This window comes from Penicillium oxalicum, chromosome II, assembly GCF_001723175.1.
Source record: "Penicillium oxalicum strain HP7-1 chromosome II, whole genome shotgun sequence".
Classification (NCBI taxonomy): domain Eukaryota; kingdom Fungi; phylum Ascomycota; class Eurotiomycetes; order Eurotiales; family Aspergillaceae; genus Penicillium; species Penicillium oxalicum.
Window position 1 is genome coordinate 1,156,574 of NC_064651.1, and position 15,506 is coordinate 1,172,079.

At 51.5% G+C, this 15,506-nt stretch overlaps 3 protein-coding genes across 3 annotated transcripts; 2 read left to right on the forward strand and 1 right to left on the reverse strand.

Moving 5' to 3' along the window:
* Positions 1-4,567: 4,567 nt before the first annotated feature.
* Positions 4,568-8,243, forward strand: POX_b02297 (Pyruvate carboxylase; the record flags this gene model as incomplete). The annotated part of the gene is made up of 2 exons (XM_050111211.1): positions 4,568-8,041; positions 8,136-8,243. 2 exons carry the CDS (start codon positions 4,568-4,570, stop codon positions 8,241-8,243), a joined length of 3,582 nt encoding a protein of 1,193 aa, XP_049971557.1.
* Positions 8,244-11,244: 3,001 nt separating this feature from the next.
* On the forward strand, positions 11,245-11,732 carry POX_b02298 (uncharacterized protein; the record flags this gene model as incomplete). The annotated part of the gene is made up of 2 exons (XM_050111212.1): positions 11,245-11,409; positions 11,508-11,732. The coding sequence occupies 2 exons, from the start codon at positions 11,245-11,247 to the stop codon at positions 11,730-11,732; spliced, it is 390 nt and encodes a 129-aa protein (XP_049971558.1).
* A 2,705-nt stretch (positions 11,733-14,437) lies between these two features.
* Positions 14,438-15,152, reverse strand: POX_b02299 (60S ribosomal protein; the record flags this gene model as incomplete). The annotated part of the gene is made up of 3 exons (XM_050111213.1): positions 14,438-14,564; positions 14,656-15,053; positions 15,150-15,152. The coding sequence occupies 3 exons, from the start codon at positions 15,150-15,152 to the stop codon at positions 14,438-14,440; spliced, it is 528 nt and encodes a 175-aa protein (XP_049971559.1).
* Between the last annotated feature and the right edge of the window lie 354 nt (positions 15,153-15,506).

A 15,506-nucleotide genomic window follows, 5' to 3' on the forward strand; every position in this document is an offset into this window, starting at 1 on the left:
CATGCAGGGCAAAAGTGCATAGAAGGTGTTAAGCCAGATAAACCATATTCATCCACAAAGTAGACTTGTGCGATTGAAACGGCTATACATGTGGTATGCTGATTATTCCCGTACAGGACATGGTTCCTTCTCCCCAGCCGGGTCTGAGGACTCAATAGGATATAATGAATGACGTCGGCGATTCCTCAAAACATGAAGGATTCATGAACCGCAGAGATAAGCAATTGTTGTGCTGTGATTGGTGGATCGTCGTCGAACCCGTAATCCTCTTTCGTTTCTTTATTATCGAGACTTTAAAGATAGTTCTTGAGTATTGAGTGAGATGAGGAGCGTCACTACCGTAGAGATAGCGGGGGGTGATGGTTGATTTATTTGGTTTTTTACTTATTTTTTCTCATAGGGTCAAACAAGTCCTTTCGCGCGGACGGAGAATGGGCCTTATCTTGCATGAATGCGAGAAGGTCTGAGACCGTAAACTAGGCTCCAGTTGAGGAGAGGGTAAAGGTCAGTGGATGGTGGGTGTGATCCGACTTGTTGGGGCACGGACTATTGTTGGACGTTTGTTCTGCCTCAGTGCTTGGCGTAGGTATGTAGCTACTAGCTAGTATGCAGTTGTTCGGTGTGGTCAGCTGTAGATCTACATGGCATGCTTGTACTTTCTTACTGCAGTTGATAGTGATACTCTTGGGTGAAGAGGTCGCAGGTAGAGAGACTGGTGGTGTTTTACTATGGTAGCCCCAATTTTCCGATCAAGGTGCGCTTTTGGGGCGAATACTGCACCTGATTTCTTCTGAACAGGAGCGACCTTGGCGAAAGGGAGACACTCGCCATTGAGGGAGCGACCGCCTCGTTGAGGGTCTGACGATCGCCTCGATTGATGATACGGTGTTACTCTCGGCGTGCAGATTTGATCCTGGTCCTTGAGGAGGGAAACACTTCTTGGCTGCTTGGCGGGACACTTTCAGATCTCTCATTTGAAAAGGCCACGATCACAATAGATTGGAGAGCGGTGATAGTCTTCAAGGGGTGATCCGGCCAAATCTCCTCGCCCAAGAAAGACTGGGATGATCATCCCTTACTTTTGTCAAGTCTGTCCTGACTCGGCGAGGCCTAATGTCTTGATGTCTTGGGCCTTGGCATCTAGGTCAGGGGTCCTTTCCCACCAATTCTCTATTGACATGGTCCCTTCCATCCCGTCGTACCGGAGCCCTCGGACACAGGTGACAAGCACTTGCGGTCCCAGCAGTCTGTGTGTGTGTGCAATTAGACATGGAATGGATTCTGATGTTCCCGTGGGTAGATCATCCGTCTTGCCAAGTGGATCAGAGTCGAGCGCTTAGTGGACCTATTCGAAAGAGGTTCCCCGGTGATGGACTGCCATGAACCGGGAGACGCCTACAACGCTGCAGAAGCCCCTCTTTGTAGACGAAGAGGGTACCTTGGCGACGGCCTGCGAGGTGGGACTTGAGTTTCAGGGAGTCTGAACAGATGAAAAGGGGGAGGGGGGGGTGAAAGGGATCAGTTCCTGTCCTTCAGGACCACTGGCAGCGGGCAGATCTTGATCTCTTTTTTCTGCGATGGTGCAGGACGCGCGTGGTGCGTGGCTCGACCTCAATCATGCTCTTCAAGACATCAATCACTACTAGATGGGGGAAAACAAGACTCGTTAGAGGTCCGAGTAGTACACGAAACGTTCTGCATGCCTAGCTTCTTCCGTGTCCTTCCATAATGGACATTGGAGTAACAAAGACCGGGAAAGACACGATAACTTTCAGGAACGAGAGTGATAACCGACTCCCGAGTATGGGCGGGATGCACTTTGCCCGAGGTGAAGGACGTTGAATTATCGTGCAACTACTTATCCTTTCAATGCTCGAATCTTTCTCCCCTGAAAGTGAGGAGGTGGGACTGGTGACTGGTGGACGGAGAAGTCATCAACTCCGAGATCTGCCTCGGAAAGGCCCCCCCCCCCTCTCAGGTTCTCCGTCGATATCCGTGGTGATGGTTTGAAGCCAGTTGGCCAACGGGGTGATGGAGGTGAAGTAGAAGGAGGAGGAAAAGGAACAGACACGGACACGGGCGCCAGTGATAGGATGATCTTTAACTGTCCGTCACGGTAGAATTTGTTTTTTTGTGTATAAAGAGCTAGAAAGATCACCGTCCCACTTGGACATCCTACAGCCTACCGTCGTAGTGCGCGGAGTTATGCCTCAGGCGATTTTCCCAGCAGCAGTGAATCATGCAGGACCGAGGCTAAAGCCCCATGGGGCAAGTTCAATTCGTGTCTTTGCTGGTGGACGCAAATGAGGGTCCCCTCAATGTAGTGCGAGCCTTGATGGTGACTGTATTTCAATGCATCTGTTCAGACCATCAATCTACGTGAGAAATGCATAGAGGTGCTCATCTATATTATTATTATTATTATAATTGTTTTTTTTTTGGCCTTGGATAGCTAGCTACATTGTCCTCGTAACGATGGCATCCATACTGATCCGTGTGTCCGGTCTCGAAAAATAGATGATCTCACCGGGCCCTTCTAGAAGCGCCGACCGCCACCGCTCGGTTAGGAATGGGGAGAACCGTCAATCGGAGCATGCATCCAAAGTTTGTATTACACTGTCCTTTGGGGAGGGATAAGAATCACGTGGGATGGCTACCCGCAGGAATAGGGCAAGAGAGCCAAAATTACATACATTGTCCTCCTGGGCTCAAGACGCGGGTTCATGGGGTGATCATCATATCACCGACCTTCTCAATTGTGCCAAAGGATAATTCTCCTTGGACTGACCGGAGATTCTAAAGAGTGACCCTCGGAAATGCCCAGCCCCCCCCCACCGGAGGCTCGGCAGTTTCGCCAGAAGATCAAAAATGTAAAAGGATCACGCAAGCAGAAATCATGTGCAATGGCAAGATGGAAGAAAATCAAAACATTGAAAATAAAAATAAAATAAAAACCAGATGAGCCAAGGCTGAATGGAATGGATGAGAGGGAGAGAGACGATGGGATCGCCGTCCGGTGTACCGGTGAACCTCTTGGAGCAAGTCAACCAGCTGCTCGACACTGCGCCAGCCAGATCTTGGCCAGACCACCACTTTTCTTGACTCGGATCAGAGGGTCCCAAAGAAGGGATCACCTGAGTCAAGGAGTTGCTATATTCTTCTTGAGTGTATACAATCCAGAGGTCTTTCTCCCTCTTTCTCTCTACTTTTTCGGTTTTCTGTTTTTCCCCCCTTCGTAAAGAGACAAAAAAAGGAATGATAGAGAAAAGAAACGGGTTTGCATAGTACCAAACCCATCCAGACACCCAAAGAAAAAAAAAAAGGTTCCAAGAAGAACCACGGACCAGCCAGACCGTCGTTATCATCCCACCGTGGCGGGTGGAGCATCAAATTGGCTACTGGAATTTGATAATTACAACTGCCACATCCTTCGGCCCTTTTGAACCGCGGGGGGGGGCCCAACTCCGACCAGCCGCCAGGAAAAGACGGGAATCACGGGAATTACCTCATTGATGGAGTCACCTTCTCTTTTACCCCGGCCATTGAAACTCTGCCGAGGCCCTGTGATAGGCACGGAGTCCAGTCCCCTGTCCGGACGTGACTACACTCTTCACGTTTGGCTCGTCCACAAGTGCGCAGGAGGAGTCTCTCGATCAGTACTGAACGTCTGAGAGCGGCGTAGTGGTTCTCCACGAACCCGTCTAGGAAATGCCCGAGTCTAGGACGAGGACCAGACGAACGTCTCGTCAAGAATTAATGCCATTTTTAATATTTCCCGTTCACTTTTTTTCCTTTTTTTTTTTCCTTTCCTTTTTGTTGTCCTAAAAAGAAAAAAAGATAAAAAAAAAAGGATCTGGCGAGTCAGACTTCCATTTGGGACGGTACCTGTCTTTTTGGACAATCGTATCGTGTCACTCTCTCTCACTCTCCACTGGTTCTGCCCGTGACCCAACGACTGCCTTTTATCTGCCCCTCCTCTCCCCTCACCTCCATTTAAGCATCCACCTCTGCATCATTCCTCGCCCGCGCTCTGCTCTTTCTGTTTCTTGCTCCCTCTCTCTTCCTCTTCCTCTCCTCCCTCCCCAACCCCCAATTCAACTCGAACCCATTGAGCCTTGAATCTTCAAGCCCTGCCACTGCACACACGTCGGGCTGCTCCGAACCTGTGACAAGTGTGCCGCCATCAGACCTTCCATCAGTGCAACTCCGATTGCATTATCGTCTGCCGAAATCGGACTCGCGCTTCGACTCGGAGCTCTCCCCCTCCCTGCTCAGCTAGCTGTATTTCCGTGAGTCACTCTCCCACCCTGTCCGTGAACACAATCCGTCAATGCGAAATTGCGCTTGTCTCGACCGGCCAAATTCTGTTCTTCTTTTCTTTTTAAAAGAAAAATAAAAACGAAGGGAAACGCTTCATTAACTCGCTTCCCGATTCCCGCAGTTGCTGGGTCGTCCTCACCACCTCACCCCGCCTTTCTCTCAATCTCTCTCTCTTGCTCTCCATCTAGTCTCTCACCCTTCTCCGTCTCCCCCTTCCCCCACCATCTTCCCACTCTCTACACACATTATGGCTGCCCCATCTCGCCAGCCCGAGGAGGCCATCGATGACTCCGAATTCATCGAGGACCATGAAGAGCACCACCAGGACTCGGTACACCGCCGTCTCCGAGCCAATTCCACCATCATGCATTTCCAGAAGATCCTGGTGGCCAACCGTGGTGAAATCCCCATCCGTATTTTCCGTACCGCCCACGAGCTGTCCTTGCAAACTGTCGCCGTCTTCTCCCACGAGGATCGTTACGGTATGCACCGTCAGAAGGCCGACGAGGCCTACATGATTGGCAAGCGTGGTCAGTACACCCCCGTGGGGGCCTACCTGGCCGGCGATGAGATCATCAAGATTGCCGTGGAGCACGGCGTCCACCTGATCCACCCGGGTTACGGTTTCTTGTCCGAGAACGCCGAGTTCGCCCGCAATGTCGAAAAGGCCGGCATTGTCTTCGTCGGTCCTACCCCCGACACCATTGACGCCCTTGGTGACAAGGTTTCGGCCCGTCGCCTCGCCATCAAGTGCAACGTCCCCGTCGTCCCCGGTACCGAGGGCCCCGTCGAGCGCTACGAGGAGGTCAAGACCTTCACCGACACCTATGGCTTCCCCATCATCATCAAGGCCGCCTTTGGTGGTGGTGGTCGTGGTATGCGTGTCGTCCGGGAGCAGGCCGATCTGCGTGACGCCTTTGAGCGTGCCACCTCGGAGGCCCGTTCCGCCTTCGGTAACGGCACCGTCTTTGTCGAGCGCTTCCTCGACAAGCCCAAGCACATTGAGGTCCAGCTGCTGGGTGACAACCAGGGCAACGTGGTGCACCTGTTCGAGCGTGACTGCTCCGTTCAGCGTCGTCACCAAAAGGTCGTGGAGATTGCCCCCGCCAAGGACTTGCCCATCGAGGTCCGCGACAAGATCCTGGCGGACGCCGTGCGTCTCGCCAAGTCCGTCAAGTATCGCAACGCGGGTACGGCCGAGTTCCTGGTCGACCAGCAGAACCGCTACTACTTCATCGAGATCAACCCCCGTATCCAGGTCGAGCACACCATCACCGAGGAGATCACCGGTATCGATATCGTCGCCGCCCAGATTCAGATTGCCGCCGGTGCCACACTCGAGCAGCTGGGTCTGACCCAGGATCGCATCTCCACCCGCGGATTTGCCATCCAGTGTCGTATCACCACCGAGGACCCCTCCAAGGGCTTCTCGCCCGACACCGGTAAGATTGAGGTCTACCGGTCCGCCGGTGGTAACGGTGTGCGTCTGGACGGTGGTAACGGCTTTGCCGGTGCGGTCATCACCCCCCACTACGACTCCATGCTGGTCAAGTGCACCTGCCGCGGTTCCACCTACGAGATCGCCCGCCGCAAGGTCCTGCGTGCCCTGGTCGAGTTCCGTATCCGCGGTGTCAAGACCAACATTCCCTTCCTGGCCTCCCTGCTGAGCCACCCCACCTTCATCGATGGCACCTGCTGGACCACCTTCATCGATGACACCCCCGAGCTGTTCGCGCTCGTCGGCTCCCAGAACCGTGCCCAGAAGTTGCTGGCCTACCTGGGTGACGTTGCCGTCAACGGCAGCAGCATCAAGGGACAGATGGGTGAGCCCAAGCTCAAGGGCGAGATCATCAAGCCCATTCTCACCGACGCCTCCGGTGCCCCCATCGATGTCTCGGTGCCGTGCCAGAAGGGCTGGAAGCAGATCTTGGACCGCGAAGGCCCCGCTGCGTTCGCCAAGGCGGTGCGTGCCAACAAGGGTTGCTTGATCATGGACACCACCTGGCGTGATGCTCACCAGTCGCTGCTGGCCACCCGTGTGCGTACGATCGATATGCTCAACATTGCTCACGAGACCAGCCACGCGCTCTCCAACGCCTACAGTCTGGAGTGCTGGGGTGGCGCCACCTTTGACGTCGCCATGCGCTTCCTCTACGAGGACCCCTGGGACCGTCTGCGCAAGCTGCGCAAGGCTGTCCCCAACATTCCGTTCCAGATGCTGCTGCGCGGCGCCAACGGTGTGGCCTACTCGTCTCTTCCCGACAACGCCATCTACCACTTCTGTAAGCAGGCCAAGAAGTACGGCGTGGACATCTTCCGTGTCTTCGATGCGCTCAACGATGTCGACCAGCTCGAGGTCGGTATCAAGGCTGTCCAGCAGGCCGGCGGTGTGGTCGAGGCGACCATCTGCTACAGTGGTGACATGCTGAACCCCCACAAGAAGTACAACCTCGAGTACTATCTTGCCCTTGCCGAGAAGATCGTCGCTCTCGGCACCCACGTTTTGGGTATCAAGGATATGGCCGGTGTGCTCAAGCCCCAGGCTGCTCGCATCCTGATCAGCGCTCTCCGTGAGCGCTACCCCGACCTCCCCATCCACGTGCACACCCACGACTCCGCCGGTACCGGTGTGGCCTCCATGATTGCTTGTGCCCAGGCTGGCGCTGACGCCGTGGACGCCGCCACCGACTCCTTGTCCGGCATGACCTCGCAGCCCAGCATCGGTGCCATCCTTGCCTCGCTGTCTGGCACTGAGCACGACCCCCACCTCGACGTCGCGCAGGTTCGCGCTCTCGACAGCTACTGGGCTCAGCTCCGTCTGCTCTACTCGCCCTTCGAGGCCGGTCTCACCGGTCCCGACCCCGAGGTTTACGAGCACGAGATCCCTGGTGGTCAGCTCACCAACCTGATCTTCCAGGCCAGTCAGCTGGGTCTGGGTCAGCAGTGGGCCGAGACCAAGAAGGCCTACGAGGCGGCCAACGACCTCCTCGGCGACATCGTCAAGGTCACCCCTACTTCCAAGGTGGTTGGCGATCTGGCCCAGTTCATGGTCTCCAACAAGCTGTCCGAGCAGGATGTGGTGGACCGCGCGGCCGAGCTGGACTTCCCCGGTTCCGTGCTTGAGTTCCTGGAGGGTCTGATGGGCCAGCCCTTCGGTGGCTTCCCCGAGCCTCTCCGCTCCCGGGCTCTGCGCAACCGCCGCAAGCTCGACAAGCGTCCCGGTCTGTACCTCGACCCTCTGGACCTGCCTGGAATCAAGAACCAGATCCGCGAGAAGTTTGGCTCTGCGACCGAGTGCGACGTTGCCTCGTATGCCATGTACCCCAAGGTCTTCGAGGACTACCGCAAGTTTGTGCAGAAGTATGGTGACCTCTCCGTCTTGCCCACTCGTTACTTCCTGGCCCGTCCCGAGATTGGTGAGGAGTTCCACGTGGAGCTGGAGAAGGGTAAGGTGCTCATCCTGAAGCTGCTGGCCATTGGACCTCTGTCCGAGCAGACCGGTCAGCGTGAGGTCTTCTACGAGGTGAACGGTGAAGTCCGTCAGGTCTCGGTGGATGACAACAAGGCCTCTGTGGACAACGTTGCCCGTCCCAAGGCCGATGTGGGTGACAGCAGCCAAGTCGGTGCTCCCATGTCGGGTGTGGTAGTTGAGATCCGTGTGCACGATGGTCACGAGTGCAAGAAGGGTGACCCCATTGCGGTGCTGAGCGCCATGAAGATGGTAAGAACCCTATTTTTCTCTGTCTCTCTCTCTCTCTTTTCTGTTTTCGCCTTTGAGTCACTCTTGCTAACTTTGCGGTTTTTTTCTCCGATAGGAAATGGTCATTTCTGCTCCCCACAGTGGCAAGGTCTCGGGTCTGCTGGTCAAGGAGGGTGACTCTGTTGATGGTCAGGACCTGATCTGCCGCATCACCAAGGCTTAGGTGTAGCTTTTGATGTTTTCTCTGGAAGCTCTTCTTTCTGAGGCATGGTGGTTTATGTAGAGAAAAATTGGAGTCTGTCGCTGTCTCCGGATATTGGAATGGTCTTGTTTTTTTCTTGGCCGAGAAGAGTGAAAACCGAAAAAAATCATTTGTTTTGGTTGGGTTGGGTTTTTGCGCTCGGTGGGAATCTTGCTTTTCGTTTTCCCTTTTTGTGGGTTTCACGGGAAGTGATGTCCCCGAACTATGTTTGATTGAGAACTACACTATGATGATGCGATGTGAATGATTAACTCTAGCGCTTTTTGGTTGTTTTGAAATGAGATGAATCAACAAATTTTGGTTTTGGAACCCGACAAGGCTGTAAATGAAAAGGCAGCAATCATCCAGTACTATTTATTTTATTTTTTGTAACAGAGAAGCAACTGTTCAAGCCTCTTTGGACCCCCGACGCGGGCCGTTTGCATTTTGGTGATGATATCGAATTCTCGCACGAGCCATTCCAGGTAAACAACAGAATTATCGAACAACTCCCGCAACAAGATCAGGTCCCTTCCCAAGCAGAGACCAAAGCACCATCAAGATCTGTACCTGACTAGGAGCACTGACCCCTTTGCCCTTACAATTGGCATTTTCTTTCAGCTACAATGATACCTATAAGCTTTTTCAACAATAAGTTAAATTACAAAGACACAAGACATAGCCAAGTAAAAACCCACTGGATAATCGATACACCCATGCGTGCCTGTCCTTTTTTTTTTCCCGAGGCTCATTCCCTAACAAAACGTACAAAACGTACAGATAGAAGGGGTAGGTTGAAGTGGACTCGGAAATATCACGTGTGCCAGCCATCAGGCATCTAGTTTGGTAGGAGTACTTTAAATCTATACTGTGGGTTTTCTTCTTTTCTCATTCCGAGTTTGGTTGGGGGTCCTGGATATCGGGTGACGATTGGAACTTGAGTATGTGTTTTACACAGAGAGTAAAATAGCTGGTAGGTGTGTATGCATTATTCGTTGCACGATATCTGTAGCTGGGATGTCTTTGAAAGAGTGGTGCCCGAGAGCTTCTACTTGGTTAAGATGATTTATAGGTATGGTCTGTGTATAGAGTGCGAAAGAGGAGGAGGAGGCGGGGGGGGTGGTTTCTTCCGGGATAGACTGTTTTCAGTATCATGACTATCAGTCTTTTGTTCTGATGGTAGTGCTGATGGCTGGAGCAGCCTATCTCCTACATGCTCCCCTTATACGTCTCTCCCATCTCCATGTGCGATGACCCGGGCGGTGGCAGGTTGAGTACATGGATGGGGCCAGGTCAAGTTGTTTCTGGAATAATACTAATTACGAGGGGGAGATGATCAAAGCGAGTATGGTGTTGTGTGGAGATCCTAGTAAAGTAGTCAGTACTACATACTACTTGGAGGGGGTGGCGAGACAAGGATGCTTATTATAAGACGATCATACAAGAAGCGGCCCATTGCGCTGGTCTGGCTGCCATAGGTAACGATTTTCTCCTCAAGGTGATCCCCGACTTATCGGTTTTGGTTTTTGGTTTCTTTTCTCTTTCTCAAGGGTGTGGATGGGTGGGTGCGTTGGGATGCGATCAGACCTGGATCGGCCGATTTCCGATCGATAAACTTCGATCCGAGCCACTTGCACATGTTTGTAAGGGGTGGATGTGGACAAGGACCAGACGAGAGAACAGACCTTCTACGACCGTTGTTTCTGGGTGTTCTGAGGGACTTCTGGACAGTGGAAATTTGATCGAAGGAAAAATGGGATCAGATTGTGGCCGCATCATGCGGGTCTTGGGCCCGATCGATGGGGACTCGACTGCGATCGGCGCGACAAGTAAAGTGGAGCTCGCCTCTCAGATAGTACTTTGGCCTTTTGTGAATGGTACATTACACGGGTAGAGGCTGGTGCCCCGTTAGTCGTGGTTTGGTAAGTACACGGTACTCAGATTCCCCGTACCATCAGACCCTCGTCATGGAAGCTTTCCCCGCAATCTGCACCTACGTCAAAGTGCCCCGTCGATTACGCATTTTCGATGCGAGAATGATTTGTCTGGTTGCTTTTCATCCACGATACGGTTGCTTGTGTAGATATGGCTAGTTGCTTGTAAATTCTACCGAGCATCTTCCAAAAAAAAAAAAACAAAATCAATCTCCATCTGTGTGGACCCCTCGCCCATTCTCAGACTCATCTCTATCGGTCTACTTGCTCATCGCCCGGCGAGACCATCTTGTCTGGACCTGCTGTCCTTCGGTAGAGAGAGAGACACGGAGAAAGAGAAGAGATGTAACATTCGTGGAAAAAGGCAAATGTCGTGACTGGCTCGTTAAACGAACTCGCATCCACGGTGTTGGGTCTGGGTCGATGCCTTTCCATCAGTCATTTGCCTCTTATAAAATCGAGTCTTCTCCCCACTTCTCTCGTCTCGATTCGAAAAGATCATCCTGAATCTCCATCCGATTCCCTCGTCACTATCAATCCAAAAGATCTTCCGCATCTTCTGGACTAGCTGTCAAGGTACGTATACCACACATACACCCCCCCCCCCCCCCCCCAACCCACGTACGTTGTGATCCACTTCATCGTCCGAGATCTCAGATCCGATCGGGGACCCATTCCACATTTCCTTCTCATTCTCCACTGCTTCGATACACGCTCTCCTTCCCCCCTTACACCTCCTGTGCTTCTAGGGCCATGACGTCTTTGACTTTGGTCCGTTTGCGATCTATTCTCGACGTGGTATAAAATAGCTTCGTTGTGCCCCATTACCCTGTCTTCTTCGTCAATTAAGCCATCGACATCCTCATCATCTGCTTCCATTGTCACATTCACCTATCCAACTATCTGCCTCATCGACTTCTTCAAGTAGTCGCTGCTGACAATCCTTCTCCAACTTTGACAGTTCTCCTATCTTGTCACTAGTCCCGAGTACTTACCCCTTCCCCCCCTCCCTCTCTGACGACGAATCATCCGTCAACGAGGTCTTCGACATGTCTGACAACGTTACTGATCCTTCCAAGCGCCATTGGCACGGTGAAATAGGTGACCGCTACGATCCTCAAAACGTTTGGACTCACGGTGGTGTCAAAGTTCCTGCCAATCGTGCTCCCTGGGCTCTCACTCCTGAAATGATGGCTGCCGACAACGCTCGCCGAGTATGTTAAATAACTGCTTCGCACCCTCTCGTATACCGAGCTCGCCACTCTTCCCCAGCTGAGCATCAGACTGACTCTTCCTTTTCACTACGATTTAGGACTCTGCTACTTCCAGCAACGGAAGTGGTTCCCCCACAGCCATGAATGACCGCCGTCGCTCAAGTGCTAGCTCCAAGTCCGGCCCCATGTTCGCCGGCTTGCAATCGGTCAAGCGTGAATCTACCGATGCAAACATGACCGCTCGCCGTGCCAGTTGGAACGAGCAGAAGCAGCCGGGCGGCTTCTTCTCGAAGCTGTGGGAGGGCTACACCCGCGGCAACTAAATCGTTTATGATGATGTCATGATTTTATTGTTACACAATCCAATCAAGTGGATATATGTGGGTGTATCTTATGTTGAGGCGTTTTGTCCCTTTTTTTTTCAAGATGCACAGTCTTGTGGATCAGCGTTGGGTCTCTTGATTTTTTTCGGCCGTACACGCTTCCGTTTCCGTGTCGGACTGTCTTTATAAACCAGATATGACGAAGATGCAGATACGTTATCATGAAAGTGTCATGCTTCGTTTCATATTTATTGAACCAAAAAAAAAAGGAAAAATATCTTTTCACGCACGTCAAGTTCGACCTTGTATATCATTCTGTAGATTATATCTTAACTCTTGAGAGTTTGCCGCTTCCGAATCTATTCGGTAGATAACGACATGGACCCTCTTCGACAAGGATCTCTTCGAAGTGATTGACCTGAAAAAGTCCCTTCTAAACCATGGTTTTCCCAAAAAAAAAAAATTTTGCCCATACCTATCCCTAGCTTAATTATTACCCTCACCATCCCCGTCGTCACAGACCTTACTAATTACCCCAGCAATAGTACTATTCAACTTCGTTGATCAATATATGCGAGTCTGATCGTGGCCATATTCTCGGCGTTTTCAGTACCCACGTGCGAAAAAGTAGATCATACCCACGTGCGAAAAAGTAGATCATATTTGATCTCCCAGCAACTCTGTCCGATATCAAATTGGCCATGCTGAGTGCGAGGACAGCGAGGTTCCATATACAAGGAGGGGTGCCCGCTTTCAAGGCCTTGACTATATATACCTAGTGGTTACAAAAAATATTTTAATACGTTCCCTGAATCAGACCATCGGACTTGAGATTTTGTTTTTTTTTTAAAAAAAAAAAGCCCTCTAGATGAATCGGATGTTTGAAGCTTATAGATGTAGAAGTAGAAAGGGGGTTTTGAATATAGAACTGCATTCAACCCTGCTACGTTCATTCTTCATATCGTTGGCACTGGAAAATAATATTTCCAATCACATACCTTTTAAGACTTTGTTGTGGGCATGTTGCATCGATATGAGTGATTCCATATACTCTCCACTGACTCCATGGTCAGTGGAGCTCAGACAATACGTGTAGTTGTGTACTGTGTATGTAGATAACGTTCTCTCGTTTCCAAGTTAGACTGCATTTTACAAGAAAAATCCCTTACAACTCGGTATCCTTCGTGTTTACGCTCATATTTATATTGTTTTGGTTCAATGCCAAAATCTCCCCACTCAATTCAATCACAAGGTAGAAGTCTAGGTGCCGTATTGAAAACGTGGCGCTGAACCTACCTTATATCATGCAGGTCAAAGGTAGAAGGCTGATATTGGATCATCCCAGGGCAGAATCGACGACTCCATGATGCAGGCTGAGAATACGGTTGAAAGACTCGAGTACATATCCCCGGGGTAGATTACACCAACTTGCGCGTACGGTAACGTGTGAGATTTATGGTAACCTAATGTCGACTAGACATATGTGTATATCTGGCCGGAGAGCATGGGGACTGGGAGATGGAATCGGAATGTGAGGACGCATTTGCTTTCTGGATTTTTCAAGGATTCAAGATGGCGAGACTAGGTTATCTGTGTACATCGATTATACATGGGGATATACATTGACTGTGCGGCGATGCGTGGTTATGTTTAAGAGTTTGATGGTTTAAACCTTTGATTTGATTTGACTCATCGATTGGAGGGTTCATGGAAAATCGGCAGTTGGAGTGTACTGTGCTGAGCATAGTATGCTTGCAGATTGTGTCGATTTGATTGGAGACGAGTCCGGATGCAATGCAATCTCTCGATTGAGTCCGTGTGTGGGACGAGGCAAGTATAATGCCAAAGTGAGAATTTCGCTCGTGGTGCTCGAGAGATGGTTTCTTCCGTCTCTTCAAGGGTTTGAATCAGATGGCTGGAGTGTCGCCAATATCACCTACCGTTCACATTCCCAAGAAGCATTTGGTGAGAGACCCCAGATAGACGCAGAGGGTTCGATCTTTGGCCTTGACATAGTGACGAGACGCATATTCTACCGGCATCAAAGGACTCACTGCGGCAGATCCAAAGACTTGGTGAGAGGCCCAAGGCCCAACTACAAACACCTACGGCCTACAGCTACGCAAAGGAACGGCACCAGGTGTAGACAGCAACAGACAAGAGGAAGAGAGGCCAGATGAGTCTTCGGACATCCACACGGGTTGACCTTTCGGCCAACGCATGTCGAAACCAAAAAGAAATCTCATCAAAAAAAGAATAACTCTTTGACAAGGTCGTGTAACCGAGTCAAGCGAGTCATTGGACAAATAGGCAGCGAGACAATCCAGTCCAGAGCCAGTCCAACCTTTTCAACAATGGTTATGCGGAAAACAACACCTTTCGTGCAGCCTTCATTGTGAAAAGGAACGTGAGGTATGCAAACAAATTTTGCAAGGTGGTAATAAATTCATGTCTCTAACACGCCTAATCCTGGTTGCCGTGAGAGAATCAAAAAGGACTTTCAGAACACCATATCCGACGCAAAGATCAGGAGCCCGGCCGGTTGGCTTTGACGGGTCTTGTCAGTGGGCCGAGTTTTTGCTTTCTTTTTGTTTTGGTCGGGCGGAGGAAAATAAGGTGTGTTTTTTGTGGCTCCCTTCGATGCATCGTAAATCACAAGTTTCCAACCGGCCATCCCCGCTTCCCCATCATGTCAATTAAGACATTTACCGGATGATACCGTCGAAGCGGTTCTTGAACCACTTCATGGTCTCGGTCTGGTGGATCTTGTGGCTGGAACCGATGGAGGCCTTCGCGCGGCGGCGCTTGGACACACGCTCACCGGGGCGGGTCCTAGAATTGAGATTTGTCAATTGCCATCCTGTTGAATGCGCTCCTTCACATGCGCAGCTCTTTTCAATCTCCAGTTTCCGGGGCGACTCACATGCAGCAGTAGAAGTCCATGCCGTAGATACCAATACCGGGGTCGTACTTGATACCCAGATCGATGTGCTCGGAGATACCGAAACCGAAGTTACCGGTCTCGGAGAAGTTGCGCTTGCGGAGCTCGTACTCCTTGACCTTGAGGCCACGCTCGAGAATCTCCTCGGCCTTGGGGCCACGGACGGTGACGTGAACGGCGATCTTCTCGTTACGGCGGATACCGAAGGTACGGACGGTGTAGCGGGCCTTGGAGTAGACGGGGGTCTGACCGGAGAGCTGCTCGAGCACCTTGGCGGCACGAGTAAGTCTGTCACCAGACTCGCCGACGGAGATGTTGAGCACGAGCTTCTGGATGCGCAGCTCGCGCATGGGGTTGGCGGTCTTGTCCTTGGCGTCAGACTGCATTATTTCGTTAGATTCGGGTCTTGTTTATAATTTTTTTTTCACTCTCGTAACGTGGAGGATGAGAGAGTGGTAATTGTGGTGGTGACATACCATGGCGACTGTGTTGTGGCGTGGATATGGGTTGGCGACGAGGAGGAGAGAATCTTCGAAAAGTTACAAAAGCGGTTTGTGTGGGCGGCGGTCACGGGAGCCGAGTCACGGGAATTGGGAAGCGAGAGGGTTTGTAGGGCTTGGCGCTTATGTCAGGGCTCTTTGCTGCCTCAGGAAGAAATCCTCATCCCGCGGGCTAAGATATGCCATCCCCACCACGCCCATCTGATACCTCGTCAGGTGGCACAAATCACGTGGACTTTGATGGCTGAGTCATCCAATATCCACTTTGAGAATTGAACCTGGAGACTTGGGCCAGCATCGCGTAGCTCAAGCTCGACCTCAAGGATCGTGCTA